This window comes from Gopherus evgoodei, chromosome 8, assembly GCF_007399415.2.
Source record: "Gopherus evgoodei ecotype Sinaloan lineage chromosome 8, rGopEvg1_v1.p, whole genome shotgun sequence".
In the NCBI taxonomy this organism is placed as follows: Eukaryota; Metazoa; Chordata; order Testudines; family Testudinidae; genus Gopherus; species Gopherus evgoodei.
In genome coordinates, this window is record NC_044329.1 from 54,264,380 (window position 1) to 54,284,707 (window position 20,328).

The following is a 20,328-nucleotide window of genomic DNA, read 5'->3' on the forward strand; positions in this document are numbered from 1 at the left end:
CTGGCATGAGGCCAAAGCAGCCAGAACCCCAGAGTGGCGACAGGCTGACCGCCCCCGCGCTGGGGTTTCCACTACCGGCTCCTGCCACCTGGGGTCCTGTCCCCCAGGCCAGCAGCGGATGCTGAGTAAACGACTACACAAGGTGCAAGACAGTAAAGATCAGGTCAAATATCTCCAGTAATTGAGATATTGCTCTCTTAGAAAGCAGTCTAAATGTGCTGTGATGTATTTGGAAACTGGATACCAAGGCAGGCTCAATTTGTTTAGTTGCAGGCCAATAGTTCAGGTTTGCATAATTAATCTTAGTCATATATTTCGGAATTAAATAACCCTTTAGAGAATGCCACCATAAAGCCTGATTGTTTATAACATGGCTGCCTCTCTGTTAGGCTGAGATACCATTGGGTTTAATTACACAAGGATTTTTAAGTTTTAAGTACAGTGGCAGTCTGTATCAGTGTGATATTTTGTAGCTGCTATTTTGCTTGTTCAGTTACTTTTTTTTTCTTCTGAATAATTTGAGTTGTATCAAAAGTGGCTGATCATTCCAGGCTACTTCAGTGAAGCAGTCATTTCTGTGTGCTGGTAAACCAATAAAAAGGGCTTTTAAGAAGAGAGCGTTGCTGTCATTTTACTCAGCACAGTAATCTGAGTGTTCACATGTTACAAAGTGTATTTTAATATATAAGGTGGACACTTGGATATGGAATTAACTTGTACATTATTTTGCATCATATTGTTGAAAATATCTTTTGACATTAGTATTACAGGAACCGAACGTTGGTGATTGGAAGCCAGTTTCTATTTTTAGACAATTGGAAAAAATCTTTGTTCTTTAACATTAACTTTTTTAACATTAAATGTTGCTGAAGCACATCGTGCAGGTTGCTGAAGATGCAAGTCTGTGTGGTTTTCCTGATGCATATGTTGAAAAGAGATTATACCATTACAGTCATAATAGTGCTTTTCTGCTCCAACAGCTCTTTAAAATAAATTTAAAAAACGGAGAGGACTCTATTATTTAAAATTTCAGCTGGGTTAGTTCACTCCATTTCTAAATGTCCTAGTACCCATCTATATGTGGAAAATTAGAAGTTAGGTTATATAACTGATCTTAACAGTAACAAATTCTGCTTGCTCTGATTTTCATGGAAACATGTTGAGAACATCCAAATGTAGTTTGCACTAGTGCTTATGCAGCTGCTGGGACAGTTATTGCTGAATTGGTTACTAAAAGTATAATTTGAAAACAGTGAAGTTGGGCTGACAGAACCATTATTGGTGATAATTCCTGAGACGGGAAGAACCCAGCTTCCCCCTCAGATCCCACAATTTGCTCTCTATATAATGTAGACATATTGTATCCAAGATTGTGTAAAATATCAAATATATCTTATGAAATATAGCTGCATTTAGCAAGGACACTTGAATACAGTCTATATCTTTTTATATATTTTACTGACATTCCCCCCCCTTAAAAAAAAAATCAAGAGAGAATGGGAGAAAAAGGCAGAAAACTAGAAAGATAAAGGAATGGGAGGGCTGGGGAAGGAGAAGGAGAGCAACATTTCAGTTTCCATCCACTAAGATAGTTTGCATATCTGATATCAAGAATCTTGATTGTAAGTAATTTTTGGAGTTCTGGTATCCTTTCAAATTTAAGAGAGAAACTGATTTATAGACTTATTATTACTTTCATGTTGTCTGCTAACCTAATCAATACAAAAGGTCTAAACAAAAATCAAATTTATTTTGTAATTGCAGTGATTTTAGTGCTTAAGAAAGGAGATGGGATAGCTGACATAATGTCATCTCAGTACTTACCCGCAACTACCATTTTATTTCAATGTTAGCTTTTCTGACCAATCTTTGTATCTGTTTGCCCTTTGCAGTGATTGATTTTTTTTAAATCTAAGACTAGTAGAAATCATTTTTTGCCTTGAGCAAGCAAGATTAAATGCCAATTCTCTCTGTGTAAATGTTGTGCATTATGAGCATTATCTAGAGCCCACTGAAGTCAGCTGAGGTTCTCTGGTTTCAGTGGGGTTTTGGTCAGGCCCTAATATGCTACATATGCTAATCTGCTACATGCACAAGGGTAATTTGCAATATAGAAATGTTTCTTGCAACAAAGACACTTGAAATAAACATTTTTCTTCTTGTTTTGAAGAGAGAACTATATCTGTTTTTGTTTTTGTTTTTTTATTTTGACAGAAGAGTAGCAGCTCTGAATCCTTAAGTGACAAAGGTTCTGCTGAACTGAAGAAAAGCTTTGATGCAGTGGTATTCGACGTTCTCAAGGTTACACCAGAAGAATACGCCGTAAGCAATTAGCAAGTTATCTTTTTGTGGGAATACTTTTGGTGCTGTTTCTTTTCCCCTCTTAACAACCCTATATCTCCCCACCTCCCACCCACAGGGCTTCAAAAAGAGGCCCTCTGTGGTTCTTTTGGTCACAGGGGCTGACTTCCTCCAGGCTGGACAGTACAGGACATATGTTTCTGGGGGGGAAATCTAAGATGGGGAGTGTTTTGGGGTCACCCTGCAGTATAACCAAGACTGATAAGAGCCTGAGAGTAATCCAAATATGGCTGGCAGGCTGCAGTTACACACAAACGCTCAGGTTGTGGCTTGCATGCTGGAAAGTTGTTTTTGAGCAGCCCAAGTTGAAATTCCTTCAGCAAGGCATTGTGAAGCACCCAAAGTTGCAGGGCAGGGGTGACAGCTTCTCGTTAGTCTTGATTGTATCCTGGTATGTTGCAGAAAGGTGGTTTTATGATTTATTGCGTTGGACTCAAAATCTATGTTGTGTTATGAACATAAGAATGGCCATACTGGGTCCGATCAATGGTCCATATAGACCAGTTTCCTGTCTTCTGACAGTGGCCAATGCCAGCTGCTTTGGAGAGAATGAACAGAAAAGGGGCAGTGTTGAGTGGTTCAGTCCCACCTTCTGGCAGTTGGAGGTGTGTAGGACACCTGGGGCATGAGGTTGTGTCCCTGACCATCTTGGCTAATAGTCATTGATGGACCTATCCTCCTTGAACTTATCTAGTTCTTTTTTTTTTTAATCCTGTTACATTTTTGGCCGTAACATCATCTTGTGACAAGGAGTTGCACAAGTCGACTGTGTGTTGTGTGAAGAAGTACTTCCTTTTGTTTATTTGAAACCTGCTGCCTATGAATTTCATCATGTGACCCCTAGTTCTTGTCTTGTGTGAAGGTGTAAATAACATTCCCTATTAACTTTCTATTAAAAGTGAATGGTATAGAGACCTCTTGTTATATCCTCCCTTACGGCAGGTCTGCACTAGAAGCACTACATCGGTGCAGCTGTGCCACTGTAGCATGTCTGGTGAAGATGCTCTCCTGCATCTTCACCAGACATGCTACAGTGGCACAGATGGAGTGTCTCCTGCCGATGTAGTGCCAGTGCAGACAGTGCTTAGGTTGCATCGCACAGCCGGGAGTCTTTTTCACACGCCTGAGTGATTTAAGTGGTAGTGTAGAACTGCCTTTAGCCATCTTTTCTAAATTGAACAGTCCCAGTCTTTTTAATCTCTCCTCATATGGAAGCTGTTCCATAGGCCTGATCATTTTTGTTGCCCTTGGGCAAGTCACTTTTAGTTTTGCCTCAGTTCCTCATCTGTAAAATATGGTTTATAATACTTGAATTATAATATCATTTGAGCAAGATTAGATCCAGGTATTAGCTCCTCAGTGTGAAACTGGTAGAATTCCCTTCGTTCATGAGAATTGGTAACCTTTAAGGGCTGCAGTAGTGGTGTAGAACAGTGGTTTTCAAACTTTTTTTCTGGTGACCTAGTTGAAGAAAATTGATGCCAACAACCCAACGGAGCTGGGGATGAGGTGTGGGAGGGCCTCAGGCTGGGGCAGAGGATTGGGATGCAGGGGTGGGGATGGGTATGAGGGGTTGGGGGGGGGGCTCAGGTCTGTGGCAGGGGGTTGAGGGTGTGGGAGGGGGACAGGGCTCTGGGCTTGGGAGTACAGGCTCTGGGATGGAGCCAGGGATGAGGAGTTTGAGGTGCAGGAAGGGGCTCTGAGTTTTTGGGAGGGGGGCAGAGGAGGACTGGGGTAGGGGATTGGGGCACTGGTTTATCTCGGGATGCTCTTGGTCAGCGGTGCCATGGGGGGTGCTAAGACAGGCTTCCTGCCTGTCCTGGCACCGTGGACTAAACTGTTCCTCGGAAGTGGCCTGCGGCAGGTCCGGATTCTAAGTGGAGGTGCACAAGTGGCTCTGCGCAGCTCTCGCCTGCAGGCAGTCCTCCCCTCCGCCCAAGCTCCCATTGGCTGGTTCATGGCCAATGGGAGTGTGGAGCCCCCGTACCTAGGAGCTGGATCTGCTGCTAGCCACTACTGGGCTGCAGCACGGTGTCAGAACAAGTAGGGACTAGCCTGCCTTAGCCGGGCAGCACCGCTGACGGGACTTCTAATGGCCCAGTCGGCAGTGCTGACCAGAGCCTTTATGACCCAGTGCCTAACATTCTGCCAACCAGTACTGGGTCGTGACCTGCAGTTTGAAAATCACTGGTGTAGAATGTAAGCTGGCTGTCCTCTTTTTATAATAGCCTTTTCTCCGAATGCTTCAGTTAGTTCCTTCTTGATCTATAATTGATGCAGGAACTCCCTGTTAGACTGTGCATCTGTATTTCTTCAGTTCTTCTGGAGTTGCTCATGTATCTTTATAACACTTATCTGTACTTTTCCAGTCTTACGCTAAGGAACTGAGGTCTATCTGTCTAGGGCAAATGCCTAAATTCCTTTTGAGAACATTGCCTTGAATTCTCCAACATACTCTGCAGTGCTTCAGTACTTCTTTTTGAGCGAGGAGGTTGTGGTGCTTTTTCATAGTGCTCTGGTTCCTACCCTGACATGTCAGTTTCTGCTTTGATATACCAGACCCTATTTAGATGTGATGTGGTGTGGTGTGGTTTGGTTGCTGAGACTTCAATGTCTGCCTTGGTAGTGAGGCACAGTATTTTTTTCCAGTGTGTGACTTGGGGTGGTCCAGTATATTGGTTTTGGGGATTTCAGGTTTCTTAACATATTGAGGCTACTTGGTGTTCTGAGCATTGGGAGGATCTTTTATCAGTCTCACTGACAGTCTGATGTGGTTTTTAATGCTTCGTACCTGTCTTTCGGATATGGTTTTGAAGAAGGAAGTATTGACTTTAATTGCTTCAAACCATAGTAGAACTATGTCCAGTAGGAATGGCAATTTTTTTATTGTATTTTCAGTCTTGTAGCCTAATAGGATACGCAGGGATGTCAGATTTCCTGTGGATATCATCTTATGGTCTGTGAAACTGTGTGCATGATACCTCCAAACCCTCTTCGAAATCTTGGTATTGGTGTGGGATAGCATTTTCCCTCTGGAGAGACACAATCTGGAGGAGCAGGCAGCCAGTCAGTTCTCCGCCTTCCTGGGAGTGGTGAAGTCAGGCTCTAGGCCTGGGACGGTGGGTGGCAGGTTCCAGCCATGGGGCTTCTGGCTCTGTTCTCCGGCTGCGTGGTGGTGGCTCTGGCCCTGAGCCTCACCCCCCATCACTCTTGGCCCCCACTACCTCCCCCAGTGCCCCATCATCTCTGGCGCACACGCCCTCCGTACCTATCTCTTCATTCAAGGCTTAATTTGTCCCTGGGCTTCTCAGGGCTAAGTAAGTCTGCTGTGAAAACAGATATTTGTAAGTTTGTTAATATAACATTTCACAGCAGATTTTAGTAAGCTAGCAAGTCTTAAGAAACAAAACAACCAAAAAAGCAAAAGAAACAATAAAAAAGACAAAAATGTGCAAAGCACCTTATTTGTGTTTATTCTTTACTGGAACTAAAGAAAATAGAGAGACAGCAGTACACTTTTATTATTATCTTCAAAAAAAGAAAATCCTACATAAATAAATTATAATGATTTGGATATGCATATATGCATATTTGTTTTTCCTAAAGTTAATAAAATAATATTTTAGGAAAAATTGTCAGAGCAGCCACCCGCAAGAGTTGGTGGCCACACTCTGAGGCCACCAAAAAAGTTTGTTGTGAGAACCTCTGATAGTCCTCACTCAATTCATAAAACCAACCTTTGAACCTATGAGTGAGTGCTCCCTCTTAATCTATTAAACAGTATTCATCATAGCAGTATATTTTCCCAGAAGAGTAAGGGAACTGCAGGCTTTAATGGTAGATTCACCATTCAGTTTTCCACAAACACAGAATGATCCTTCATCACATCCTGTGTTTCAGCCCAAAGCGGTAACTAACTTCCCTCAAACAGTCAGTTGCTCTGCCAGTATTCTTTCCGAGCTTTCATATGCACTTGGATAAATAGAGACTCTACACGTTACTCTATTATTTTGGTAAATTATTTCAAAATATCTGTCACCAAGTATGTCTGTGACACTATAGACCAAAAAAAAGGTTCTGGTAATTTTTTTTTTGACACATAGATTACTTACAAGGCATATTAATACAGAACTTTTGTGTCATTAATTTAAATTACAATACAGAACTGTATTTCCTGCACCTGTCAGAAGCAGTGCAAAGGTTTGGGGAATCAAGGGTAATGGAAGAGCCGAGGAAGAGGGAAGGAGCCTGAGAGTAAACCTAGAGGGTGTTGGGTGTGGATGGGAGGTTTTTCTTTTGGGGGTGGGTGGGGAATTGTTAGCATGTTGGGAAGCCTACCCATGCAGACCCGGGCCGACCCCAAGCCTCTCCTATTCAGTCAGGCATGTCTACCCCTCTCCACACACCCCTCATTCTCCTTGGGTCTCTGCAGTCCCCATCCCCAGGCTCAACACTATCAGCCCACTAGCTCCTGAGCCCATGCTCCAATCTGCCCCCCCCCCCCACGAGCCATTCTGAATCCAAGTCTGTGGGACCTCCCTCCTGCCGCAGCCCTGTGTGCCCCACTCTGTCCTAACCTGGCTCTGCAGGCAGGGTGCTGTGATGAGCTCTACTCCTGGGAGAATTCTGCGGCAGTTGACATAGAATTTTGTATTTTCCTGCATAAAATACATTTTGCCTAAGTGCTGCAGTTCTGTGTTTTTCTCACCTGAGGCTGCTGTGGTGCTAGAACAGCCAGCACCTCTTAGGCAAAATGTTTTTTATGTGAGGAAGATAAAAATGATGCGAGAGATGAATTCTGCATGTCCACAGATGCACAGAATTCCCCCAGGAGTAACCCAACTTTGAGGGTATTTTTACACCGGTTTGCTGGGCAGTACTGTGACCAAAAGGACTGTATCTAAATGAATCTGCTATCTCTCTTATTGCTTTGGCCTGACTGACTGGCAGAGGGGAGGCTATATCAAGGTTAATTTATCTTGTGAAAGGTTGCTGCCAATATCTCTTCAGATGTTTTCCATTGGAGATATCTGTATAATACACATGTGCAAAACATTATTGTTTGAATTTAGGCTCAAGAGGGAATCCTGTATGTGGCTCTCTGTTCCAGAGCTTGTTTCCAAGGTAAGGAGAGACTAAACTCTCCCATCCACTTCATTTTTCCAGATGTCTCTTTTTTTCACTTGGATGCTTTATTTACTTTACTGGAAGTTTATTTGTTAAATTGTTGTCTCTTGTAGACTTGACTGTTTTGTGCACTGTTGGATGTTTAAGAAGAACCTTACTCCTCCTTTGTATTTATGAATTAGAAAAAAAAAATTAAAAAAACCTTTCAACACTTTGGTTGATTGTTGCAGGATTAGATTTATTGACTTTTTTTTACTCTTCAGGAGTAAGAATTGTTCAGATAATAGCTTTAGAAAAAGGTAAATTACTTATAATTATGCTTCTCAATATTTTATTATATTCCTGGAATCTCACTGGCCTCCCTAGTTGCCCATGGTATTTGGAGATTCTTTTAGAATTATCTTCATTCTTACGCCTAGCTTTCTTTTTTGTTTTTTTTTGGTGGCATTTTTGATTGTGTTGGTTTTGCGTGGGCTGTCATCATGGAAGCATCACTTCCTGTGCAATCAAAATAACTAGAACATTTGAAGGGGAAAATATCTGTATTTAGCAGTAGGTGGAATGTGATGGATCATTAAATCTTAATGGCTCAGGGAGAACTGTTACCCTTGAGCTAAGACCCAGGAGTTGAAAATTCTGCACAAAAGATACCTTTACAGAATCTGAACTACAGGGAATTAATTTACCCTTCACTTCACAGGTATGTTATGAAGATAAATTCATTTGTTTGTGAGGAATTCAGATACTAGGCTGATGAGTGCCTTAGAAAAGTCTCTTTAAATTTAAAAAAAAAACTCTCAGCAAGGTATTTTTTTTTAAAAATTTCCCTCAGTGCTGTATTTTTCTCAATCCTATACAGTATACTGTTTGGCATTCCAAGCCCAGCTATATGCAATACCACAGTGCCTTCCCTAATCTGTGGTACCTCTATATGAAGGAAATAATGGTTTGGTTTTGGATTCTGGGGTCTGGAACATGAATGGTCATTACACTTACATATTCAGGTTAGCTGAATGGAGCTCCATTGACTAACTCCTATTCAGCCAGTAGAGGATGATGTTGAGCAGCAATGAGGTATGTCGATTTAACCAGTCTGCAGAACTTAGATTACAATTAGAGAGCGAGATACAAAAATATTATTTGCTCTGTTTCATATTTCACAGCACTTCAAAGCCACCAAGTCAGCTCTAGTAAGAGAAACCGTTAATTTGCATTAAGGTTTTAATATGTTACCTATTGAGTCAGAATCTTAACATTGCATAAAAATCCTTATTACAGTCTTTTTCCATTACTCAAATTATTCTCCAAACTAGACAGATGTTCATTTTTGTTAAATGGAGCTTTTGCTAGAATTTCTAAATTGAGGTTGACTGTTCTGCAGTTGTAATGCAGTTTACACTGTCCAGCAAATGACTTTCCTTTTTTGCCAACAAGGTTTGAATATGCATTCATTTTTTTTTTCTAATGAGACAAATCTTTACTTTAGGGTTCATGTTTGTGTGAATAGGCTTGAAGTACTCCATGGCTGACGTTCTACATTGTTAACTGAGCAACCAGGAGGTGGCATATCTGCTTACTGGTGGAGGCATTAACTGGATGTAACTTCTCTTCTGGTGTTAGTTTATTTGTTTGATATCCTATTCTGCTCATTCTTGCTGATACAAGATAAAAACAGATAAACTCAAAAAAACAAAACCCCTAAAAAACAAACCTTTTATTTTTATTCCTGTAGGGAAGCCCATCCTCGACTCTCTTAGTACTTTTACTACTTTTCTTTTAATTGTTCAATTCCATTTGGGTTTCCATTTATCCTATCTGCTTCCCACATTATTACAGGAAGGCTATATAATGAAGCAATAGCTATAAGATTTTCAACTGGGCACACTGATGTTAATGAGAAAAGGGCAGAATGATATTGTATTCAAGAAGATCTGTTGAGATTTATCACACTCCTGGTTCAGTCAGGGCCAGAACTGATGAAAACAATTATATGAACTCAGTAAATACCTCTGAACATAAAACCGGGTCCACATTATCAGAATTTCTCTTCAACACCAGCTGAGAGGTTTACCAGCAAGGACAGAAATTATGTAAAATCTGCAGCTATGCTACTTTTCACTATTCTGGAATAAATCTGCTTTGCCTGCAAGCATTTGAACTAGTCTGAAATAGAGATATTTGACCAAGTAGGATATTTTGGGCTGCCTTCATCACACAGTAAAAAAGGATCTAGTCATCTTCAGCCACCTTTACAGAGAAACATTAAGTGGACAGAGTTCCTGTACACACGATCCATTAAACCCAAGGCATGTCTCAGCCATAGAAGAAAAGAACACTACCTACACTATGCAACTGATTGCAGTTTAACAGCTCTACACCCAGAAGCATATAGTCCTAACAGCACTACAGTCATCCTTAAGGAGGATCATATGCCTACAGAGCCTGAGCTCTGGAAGATTTTTAAACTGAATGATATGGACCCTCTTACTTGCATTTTTCCCTAAAGCAGTCCAGCTAAATCCTCAATAAACAATTTCTAAATTGTAGAAGGACCTGGTAATCCTTGAGGAGGAAACTGAATATGTTGGTCCTCTTCCTACTGTCTGTAAATTTTCTAGTTTAGCCTGTGTGAGAATCTTTTCTTATATATTTTTTCTCCTTCTCCTCCCCCCCACACAGGGAAAACTGTGTGGTGGTAATCACTGTAGTATTTGAACACCTCAGAAATAATAATGAATTTATCTCCTCCACACCCATCTGAGTTAAACTACTATTATCACTACATAGATGGGGAACTGAAGTACTGCCGCGCCTTGTCCAATAAAGAACACTGTGGCAGAGTTGGGAATTGAACCTGGATTTCCCAGCTCCCAGTACAGTGCCTTAACCACAAAATTGTTTGCTTTTTCAGATGTTAACTTCACAAATTACATAAATTCCTTGAAGTATGAGCATTCGTCTTGAAGGATTCTTCATTTTTTCGGGATCCAAGAAAGCCAACATTGTCATATAGAAAGTAATGCTTCTCCCTGACACATTCTAGAACTATTACCTGGAATGCATATCCAAATATATTTCTCTTTGACTGTCTCTGCTGTAGGTTGGTTGGTCTTCTGAAATCTTTCTAGAATCTGTTTTATCTGTCCTTCCTCTTTTTCATTCTAAGGTATGGAGACATTCTTAAATTTATGTATAACATGGCTAGACATATTCTCTTTCTGGAATATAGAAGAATGAATTTTCCCATATGGTTAATTTTAGTAGTCAAAATACTTATTCACAAAGATCTGCCCGGAGGACAGAGCAAAGAGATATTGCAAATTTACAGTTGTATTGCACTTACAGTTTTTTTTCTTGAAGGATACTGGTAACTTGATAAAGAAAAATGATTGTGGTAAACTTGTTTCATTTGATCAATTCAAGTCAAGATGAGCATTTCAGAACTCTTCTTGAAGTATCAAAAAAACTGAGCCACCAAGAGAAGATGAAGTTGGCCAGAAAGCACTAAAATCTTCTTCCATGGATTTGTGAGTGCTGAGGACTTGGGAAAGAAATTTTATTCTGAGTCTGCACTACCAAAATCGGATTAATAGGCATGTTTTGAATTTAACTTCCTCATATTCCATTTGGGCTGAATCTTTCCTTGCTTGGTTTTAAAAAGTCATTTTTTTCAGGAAGTCTGAGCAAAATTGATTGAGTTGTTTTCATAAAGTAAGCATCATAAAATACATTTCCCACATATTCTGAACTGAAATGTTGTCCTCTAACTTAATCAGCTCAAGTGAGACACTTCAGTTTGGCTTGTTTTGTATATATCATTGAGGCTTAAAAAGCAAGTCAGGTTTTGGGGGGAAAATAGTTAATTAGTTTTAAATGTTTGAAATCTGCAGTTTTGCTTGTGTTTTAGAGTTCTTTTTTAATACAGTGTAAAAATATATATATTATAAAGTTGCAAAGGAGGTTGTAAGCTCTGCAAGTCAAATGGTTCTTTATCAAGGAACTTGTAAATTCAGTACTGGGATGCCTTCGGGTTGTGGACCACTCTGCAGGTACATGGGGCTCTAACAGAGATTGTAAACTTTCCAGGGGAAAGCCTCTAGGCTGGGGTGTGGACATATGATGGATTTATATAGAGGCAATACAATATTTTCTATCTTATGTATCCCTTTCTTAATGATTCCCAACATTTTGTTAGTTTGTTTGATTGCCACTGCACATTGAGTGGATGTTTTTAGAGAACTATCTACAATGACTCCAAGATCTTTCTTAAGTAGTAACAGCTAATTTAGACTCCATCTTTTTATATGTATAGTTGGGATTATGTTTTCCAACGTGCATTACTTTGCATTTATCAACATCGAACTTCATCTGCCATTTTGTTGCCAAGTCACCCAGTTTTGAGAGATCCTTTTGTAGCTCTTTGCAGTCTGCTGGGAACGTAACTATCTTGAGTAGTTTTGTATCATCTGCAAATTTTGCCACCTCACTGTTTACCCCTTTTTCCAGATCATTTATAAATATCTTGAATAATACTGGTCCAAGTACAGACCTCTGCGGGACACCACTATTTACCTCTCTGCATTCTGAGAACTGACCATTCATTCGTATCCTTTGTTTCCTATCTTTTTAACTAGTTACTGATTCTTGAGAGGACTTTCCCTCTTATCCTATGACAGCTTTCTTTTGCTTTAAGAGCCTTTAGGAGTGACCTTGGCAAACGCTTTTCTTAAGTAAACTATATCCACTGGCTCCCCCTTTTCCACATGCTTGTTGACCCCCTCAAAAAATTCTAGTAGATTAATGAGGCATGATTTCCCTTTACATAAACCATGTTGACTCTTCCCAAACAAATCATGTTCTGCTGTCTCTGACAATTTTGTTCTTTACTATCGTTTCAACCAGTTTGCCTGGTACTGGTTGGTTAGCAGTTTTCCTGCATCTGATGTACTTTAAAATTGTTTTTGCTATTATTTTTGGAGTCTTGGTCTTGCTGTTCTTCTAAATTATATTTTTACACTTCTTTTGGAAAAGTTTATGCTCCTTTCAATTAAAAGTGAACGTTAAATCCTATTGGGGATAAAGGATGCCTTTTTACCTCTCACTGCTTCTTTTTCTTTGTTGGTTAGCCATGGTGGCACTTTTTTGGTTCTCTTACTAGGGTTTTTTAATTTGGGGCATACATTTAAGTTGAGCCTCTATAATGGTGTTTTAAAAAAGTTTCCATGCAGTTTGAAGGGATTTCACTTTTCGCACTGTACCTCTTAATTTTCATTTAACTAACTTCACTTTTGTGTAGTTCCCCTTTCTGAAATTAAATGCTACCATGTTGGGCTGCTGTGGCATTTTCTCCGCCACAAGGATGTTAAATTTAATTATAGTATTGTCACTGTGATCAAACAGTCCGGCTATAGTTACCTCTTGGACCAGATCCTGGGCTCCACTTAGGACTAAATCAAGAATTGTCTTTCCTCTTGTGGGTTCCAGGACTAGGTGCTCCAAGAAGCAGTCATTTAAGGTGTCAAGAAACTTTATCTTTGCATCTCGTCCTGAGGTGACATGTACCCAGTCAATATGGGGATAGTTGAAATCCCCCATTATTATTGAGTGAGTTTTTTTTATTTTTATAGCCTCTCCAGTCTCTCTGAGCCAATGAATAGTGGTTGACCCAGGGAAATAGAGTGAGAGTGACTGTATAACCGGGTAGTTAGGGCATTCCCTAGGATGTGAGACCCAAGTTCAAATCTGTGATCCATGGATTATTTATTTATAAAAAGTGGCACAGTTTCAACAGGAGAGATTGAGAAAAAAAATCCACACTGGACTATCCTGTAACCCTGTGGCTAGGACATTCTCCTGCAATGTAGGAGATGAAGTTTTTTTTTTTTTTTTTTTTTTAATCCCTACTCCACATCGGGTGATTGGGGGGGTGGGGATTGAACTAGGGTCTCTTACATCCCAGGTGAGTTCCCTAAACACTGAGCTAAAGGTTATAGGGGAGGCTGCCCCTGCCTCATCACCATTCCCTTTTTGCTCTTCTGGCCATTTTACCAATCTAGTTCTCCTCTGTTAGGGTCAAAATGCTTGAAATCTAAAAGAAAAGACTTTGAAGTGGGTGGAAACAAAATATTTTGTTTTGACCTCACTCAAAACATTTTCGACTTGATAATTTACCCAATTGAAAAATATCATTTTGGGTTGACCTGAAAAACAAAGTAAACATCACCCTCTACCCCTCATGTATTTGAACTGCCAACTGTAAAATCCATTGTAAAGCCTGTTTGGATTGATAACTGCAAGGAGGTAAAAATAATTATAGTGGTCAGTGATGAAAATGACAAGAAGTAAACACCCTAGCAGACACTATAGTTGTGACTGGAAATAAAATCAAAATATGAGGACATATTGATGACAAAAGTTAAGTTTATACACAGACATCGTGCTTGTACTTAATATTCCTAACAAGCTAAGACTTTCATTGAGTTTGATTTATTGTGACAATTTTCTCCTGAAAGATAATTTAATAACTATAGGCCGTTTTTTAATGGTGTGGTGAAAAGTCTTTTATTCTAGAATAAGTCACCTTTTCCTTGTCTTACAAAAACAAACTAAATCAGTGTATTTTTAGAACAGATGGTTTCAGTCACCCAGGTTTGTTTTTAAATTAAAAAGCAGCTCTTCTGTTTTTAGCATAAACACATAGTGTAGACTATTGTGGTTGGTATGGGTGAGAGGATTGCAGAAAGAAACTCTTGCATAAAGGGTGAGTATGGAATAATAACTAACTGAAATTCACAACTTTTGTTCTATTATTCGTTGCCTCTTAAATGAACTTGTGAGGCTAGGTCTGTCTGATTTCTCTTAATTTAGAAAACTAAATACAAAATCCATCTCTGTCAGTAGTTCTTCTCACACAGAAACACAGCTCCTCTTGTCACCTTTGCTAAAAACACAAACAGAAAAGCAAACCACTGTTAATTGTAGCTGGTGGGAAGGAAGACAATTCTTTTGTGTTTAATTTTTGGTATATAAACTGATACTATAGTGAGAGATGCCATATAAGAACCTATAGAAACAGGGAAAATGGACTTTTGTCTCGTGTTTTGGGACAGTAGAACCACTCAACTTTGTGGTTCACATACTACAAACATGAGAAATGACACATGATTGATTAATTAGATGCAGAAATGTTTCAAAAGATACACATATAATAAGAGATGGCTGTTTGGAACATTGAGAGAAACTGGGTTTGTGAGGAATTGAAAGTGCTTTCTTGGCGGTTTTTAGAAGTCTTTCAGTATTTGACCTGATAGCTTATACATTTTAAATCAGGACTCTCATAAACAAATGCAGATTTTGGTTCATAAGAATAACATACTTGCTTGTAGATAGGATTTTGTTTATTTGAATAAATGTAAAATACTGACCATTGGTTTATACTTTGGATATGCAGCATGTCTTAATGGTAATAGCAAAGATACTTGTTGTTAACAGATTCATAATATCTGATATTTCCAGCATGATTATAGTGAAACAACACAATATAACAGAGTAAAACATGTACAGTTGGCTCCTTTATAACCATGTAGGATTTTAAACATATAGAAATTAATTTTGAATATAAATGTATGACTTTGTATTTCAGGGTCAGATAACACTAATGGATGTCCCAGTATTTAAAGCTATTCAGCCAGAGGTGAGTAGTTCACAGGTTTTGTTTTCAATTTTAAATGAAAAGGATCAAGATCTTGTGATGTCAACCAGCAAACACAAATTCTGGAACTGGAGAATATGTAGCTCAGTTATCCTGAGTTTCCATTTCTTATAGCTTTGAAGCAGATGGCTTTAAATATCCTGAGGATATCTGGATCTAATAATGGTGTGTTTTTGGAAAACTGTTGGAATTTAAACACAGTCAAGTAGTAATGATAAAACGAAGTGTCTGTCTGAATTTCTTTTGCAGTGTTTCTGAATATTAAACATCTGTGGTTGAATATATATCCTGATACTTTAAAAGTTCAAACTTTTCTTACTAGTTGAAATACACATATGTTATATTGGTGGTGTATTGTCTTTGGACCTAAATGACAATAAATATGATCATAATATGCTTTTTGTACATTGATTGTATACTGATAGGCCTGTTTGACTTTTTAGTGTCTGGTTAAATTTTCCATATAACAAGTGAACTACATTCAGGGCCAGTCCAACCATTTAGGCGACCTAGGCGGTCATCTAGGGTGCTAGGATTTGGGGGGCACCATTTTCTTCGGCAGTGACTGCGGTGGCCGGATCTTCGGCTGCCCTGGTCATCAGTGGCATTTACGCGGAGGGAGCTGGGGCAAGGAAGCGTGGGGAGGGCCCCCTGCAGCAAGTCCCCCCTCCCCCACTTGCATGCAGGGGAAGTCCCTGCTCCAGCTCACCCCTGCCCCACCTCCTTTCCGAGCACGCCGTGGCTGCTTCACTTTTCCCGCCTCCCAGGCTTGCGGCGCCAATCAGCTTAGGCGCCGCAAGCTTGGGAGGCCAGGGAAGTGAAGCAGCCACCGCGTGCTTGGGGAGGAGGCAGGGAGGGGTGGGCCAGAGGGGGGCCTCAGGGCGGAGGGTGGGGAGCTGCCGCGGGGGGGGGGGGGGGTGCCTCACGGCAGGGGGGGGGAGCTGCTGTGGAGGGAGGCTGCGGGGGATGGGAGGGCACAAGGTGGAAGTTTTGCCTAAGGCACAAAACATCCTTACACTGGCCCTGACTGCATTGCTTGTCTTATTGCTAGTTCTCTAATTTACATAAAATACCCATACGCCTGAATGTTAATGAAGTAGGTGATGAAAAGGAAATAGTGGATACAAGTATTAATAATACCCCAAAACATACATCAGCAGTTGAGTGCTTCATTCTTTTTTCTACCCAAAGCACATAAACGGAGTGAGGATTATAGTATTGTTCTACCCTTCCTGATAGAAGTGTAGAATAATGGGATGCCTTCCCTATGGTGAATCCCTTTCTCCCATAAGCCCACTTTGTGGTTCTGAAAAAGATCTTCCTGGATCAATTGGGATGTGGCCCAAAAAATAGTTGATGGGAAGAGACTGAGTGATTCTATCATCTCCACTACAGATAGAGCATGTGAGCATAAGGAGCTTTTATGTCTAAGATTATCTTGAGTAGTCAAAAGAATTCTTCTGCCACTGGCCATTCCAGTGTTAGCTGTTTAGCTCTGCATTTAATATAGCTTGGTCTATTGTTGGTACTATTTTTAGCTGTTGATGCTTTGTGCCAGTGCTGTCTCATGCAGTTACTCCATCACCTAACTTGTCGTCTTTTAACTTGACCTAACTTCTGGGCCACTTTATGTAGTTTGTCTAATATTCTGATTAGTGGTGTGTTTCATTTCTGTCTATGAGAATTGTGGCTGATTTACACTAGATTAATTGGGGTTACAACTGAATACACAGTTCCCAACAGTCCTGGGTTTTGTGGGACTGTTATACTATCCCCTGTCCTCTTAGAAGTGAAGGCTGAGCAGTACTGTAACCCCTCACAGCGCCTGGAGCAGGCAGCTGAATTCAGGCATCACTTGGGACAGGAACAGTAGAAGCCATTTCTGTGGAGCAGGCTCACCTGCAACTCCCTACCTACCCAATGCGGCCATGACATAAGTCCCCCTTCCTCCCCTTTTTTACATTGGTACCTTCTTTGCATTTTGTCAAATCTGCAGTGAAAGTGTTTTTTAAAATGAACATGAGCTGGGTCATCATCAGAGACTATCTGCTATAACATGAAATATATGGCAGAATGCAGGTAAAACAAAGCAGGAGGCATACAATTCTCCCTCAAGGAGTTCAGTCACAAATGTAATTAAAGCATTTTTTTAATGAGCGTCATCAGCATGTCCTCGGGAATGGTCGCCAAAGCATGAAGGGGCATATAAATGTTTAGCATATCTGGCATATAAATACCTTGCAATTCTGGCTACAAAAGTACCATCTGAACTCCTGTTCTCACTTTCAGGTGACATTGTAAATAAGAAGCGGGCAGCATTATCTCCCGTAAATGTAAACAAACTTGTTTGTCTTAGCTTTTGATCTGAACAAGAAGTAGGACTGAGTGGACTTGCAGGCTCTGAAGTTTTACGTTGGTTTTTTTGAGTACAGTTATGTAACAGAAAAAAATCTACATTTGTAAGCTGAACTTTCCCAACAAAGAGATTTCACTACAGTTCATGTATAAGCTGAATTGAAACATTCTTTTTCTTTTGTTTACAACATATTTGCACTGTAAAGTGGTCATCAAAAACAATGTACACTCTGATTTCAGTTACAACACAGAATACAATATATATGAAAATTTAGAAAAACATCCAAAATATTTACTAAATTTCAATTGGTGTTCTGTTTAACAGTGCCATTAAAACTGTGATTAGTCGCGATAAATTTTTTAAATCACAATTAATTTTTTTGAGTTAATCACGTGAGTAACTGCAATTAATCAACAGCCATAATTTTTAAAACTATTTTATTTTTTTCTTACAACTTGTTTGCACTAACAGTTTGTGGCAAGCTAGAGCATGAACATACCCTGCACTAACCTGCCAAGGACTGTGTAGACAAGCCCTGAGAATCATAGACTCGTAGGACTGGAAGGAACCTTGAGGGGTGATCTATAGAGCTCTGTGTCTGTCACAGAGGTTGCGGAAGTCATGGATTCCATGACTTTCCCCGACGTCCATGTCTTCTGCAGTGGCCAGTGTGGCTGGCTCCAGGGCCAGCTGCTCAGGTTGCCCCAAGGACAGCCACACCAGTCACTGCTGGAGCAGTTCAGGGGACAGCCACATCAGCTGCTGCTCCAGTGGTCCCAGGCAGTGGTCCCCAGCCAGAGCAGCCATAGTCCACTGGATCACCGCAGGTGGCCGTCCGAGACTGGGTGGCTGGGCAAAGCTGCTGCTGTCCACTGGGCCTAAACAGTGGTCCCCAGGTGGCCAGCTGGAGCAGCTGTGGTCAGCAGCCCCTGGCAGCTAGTGCTGCTGGCCCCGGAAGCACCCCCCCCGGCACATCCCCTCAGCCCCCCCGCCCCATTATACTAAAGATACCTGTGATTAAAAGTATCACAGGCGGTTAATTTTGTTATTGCCTGTGACCTATGCAAGACTTTAACTAAAAATACCGTGACTAAATTGTAGCCTTAGTCATCTAATCCAGTCCCCTGTACTCAGGGCAGGACTAAGTATTATCTAGACCATCCCTGACAGGTGTTTGAATATTTTAAGAGCAGGTTAGACAATGATGGAGAGGTCCACAGCCTCCTTAGGCAATTTATTCCAGTGTTTAACTACCTGACAGGAAGCTTTCCTAATGTCCAACCTAAACCGCCCTTGCTGCAATTTAAACCTGTTGTTTCTTGTCCTATCTTCAGAGGTTAAGAACAACAGTTTTTCTTCCTCCTCCTCCTCCTAACAACCTGTTATGTACTCGAAATCTGTTATGCTGTCCCCTCTGTTGTCTCTTATCTTTGAAAAAATTGGGTTGTTTAGTCTAATCTTCCCTCATAAGTCATATTTTCTAGACACTTCATAATTTTTGTTGCTCTTCTCGTTTAATCATTTTGTTTCTCTTAGCACAGATTAATCTAAATTTCTGGATATTCTTTACTGTGTTGTAATATTTTTAATTAAGTTCTAAATACTTGCTGTTTAATCAGAATTTGATTTCTCTTACATAAGCTTAATTATCTGACAAATCCAGAGCTGAATATCTAAATTTTTATGGTAATTTTTTTGTGGTGGTTATCTTTTGGCATCAAAATCAATGGAGAAACTCAACTGACCTACTTAAACACATCTGAGCTTTTTGCCTAGATCATAGCATTGTAAATATATCTCAGAGCTAATTCTTCTTGTCTACATTCAAATATTTACCATAGTTATATAGTCCACAGTGAAACGTAAGTTTTTAGATGACTGGTACCTTTTGAGGACTGGCTCATGTCAACATTTTTCTTGTAGAATGCAGGTATATTCTAACAAACAACCGTTTGAAAGTGTACTTTTTCTAAATTAAGAGAATTTTTAAGCTCTTGGATAGACGTTATAGAAGGCATTATCACTCTCAAGCATCTCCTCGAAAGACCTGGGTGGTAACAGTGTGGGCGGGGGGTGCAGGGCTGTTTCCCCTGTTAAATATTGACTTCTTTCTTGATAACAATAAGTCAAAGTGAAAAAACGTGCACTTATGGTACCCAAAATATCTTAACCTTTTTCATACTCCTTTAGTCCCTTCTTTTTGGGTGGAATGCATTACAGAACATTAGTTTCGTCCCCTCAGCTGATTCTGATGATTCCTGTTTGTGAGATGTTGCTGTCTGGTGTTATGAATTTCAGGAGCCTTATAATGAAGTATATTTTGTTTGGATTGCACTGTAAGCCCCTCACAACACCAAACATTCGGAAAGGAGGTTATAAACAGTAGTGCAGTTCCCCAGTCACTTCAGAGTGTGAGTTTGACTAGCACAACACTGTGTATCACCTTCTCCCTCGGAGACAGAGGTCCTCTTCTGAAACATATAGGAAGATAAGAAAAGCTAGCGTCTATCAAGGTAACACTGGATAGCTTCTGATGCCTGCTATGCTGTCAGATCATTCTTTGCTATGTCTCTTCTTTGCAAAACACTGACTTGAAGAATGTGTTTTAGGCTTTAGATGCAGACACGATATCCAGAAAGAAGCTAGTTTAAGCACTCTTTGATAAGTATTTTTAAAAGTATGTAGCTAATTTTTCTTCTATTAGAACAATAATTCCAGTCCCAAGAAAAGAGAGATGCTCTGTTTTCTACTTCAGGTTCTTTCCATCAGTAAA

The 20,328-nt window shown here is 40.2% G+C and overlaps 1 protein-coding gene across 6 annotated transcripts in view; it reads left to right on the forward strand.

Moving 5' to 3' along the window:
* Nucleotides 1-20,328, forward strand: part of RALGPS2 (Ral GEF with PH domain and SH3 binding motif 2) — a 281,794-nt gene that overhangs the window by 58,843 nt on the left and 202,623 nt on the right. For 4 of the 6 annotated variants that reach the window (XM_030571855.1, XM_030571854.1, XM_030571853.1 and 1 more), the window contains 2 exons: nucleotides 2,215-2,322; nucleotides 15,131-15,181. In XM_030571855.1, coding sequence (XP_030427715.1) covers nucleotides 2,215-2,322; nucleotides 15,131-15,181 — 159 coding nt within the window. Of the gene's footprint in view, nucleotides 1-2,214; nucleotides 2,323-7,433; nucleotides 7,486-15,130; nucleotides 15,182-20,328 lie in introns of all 6 variants that reach the window. The other 2 variants (XM_030571858.1, XM_030571857.1) reach the window with 2 other exon arrangements.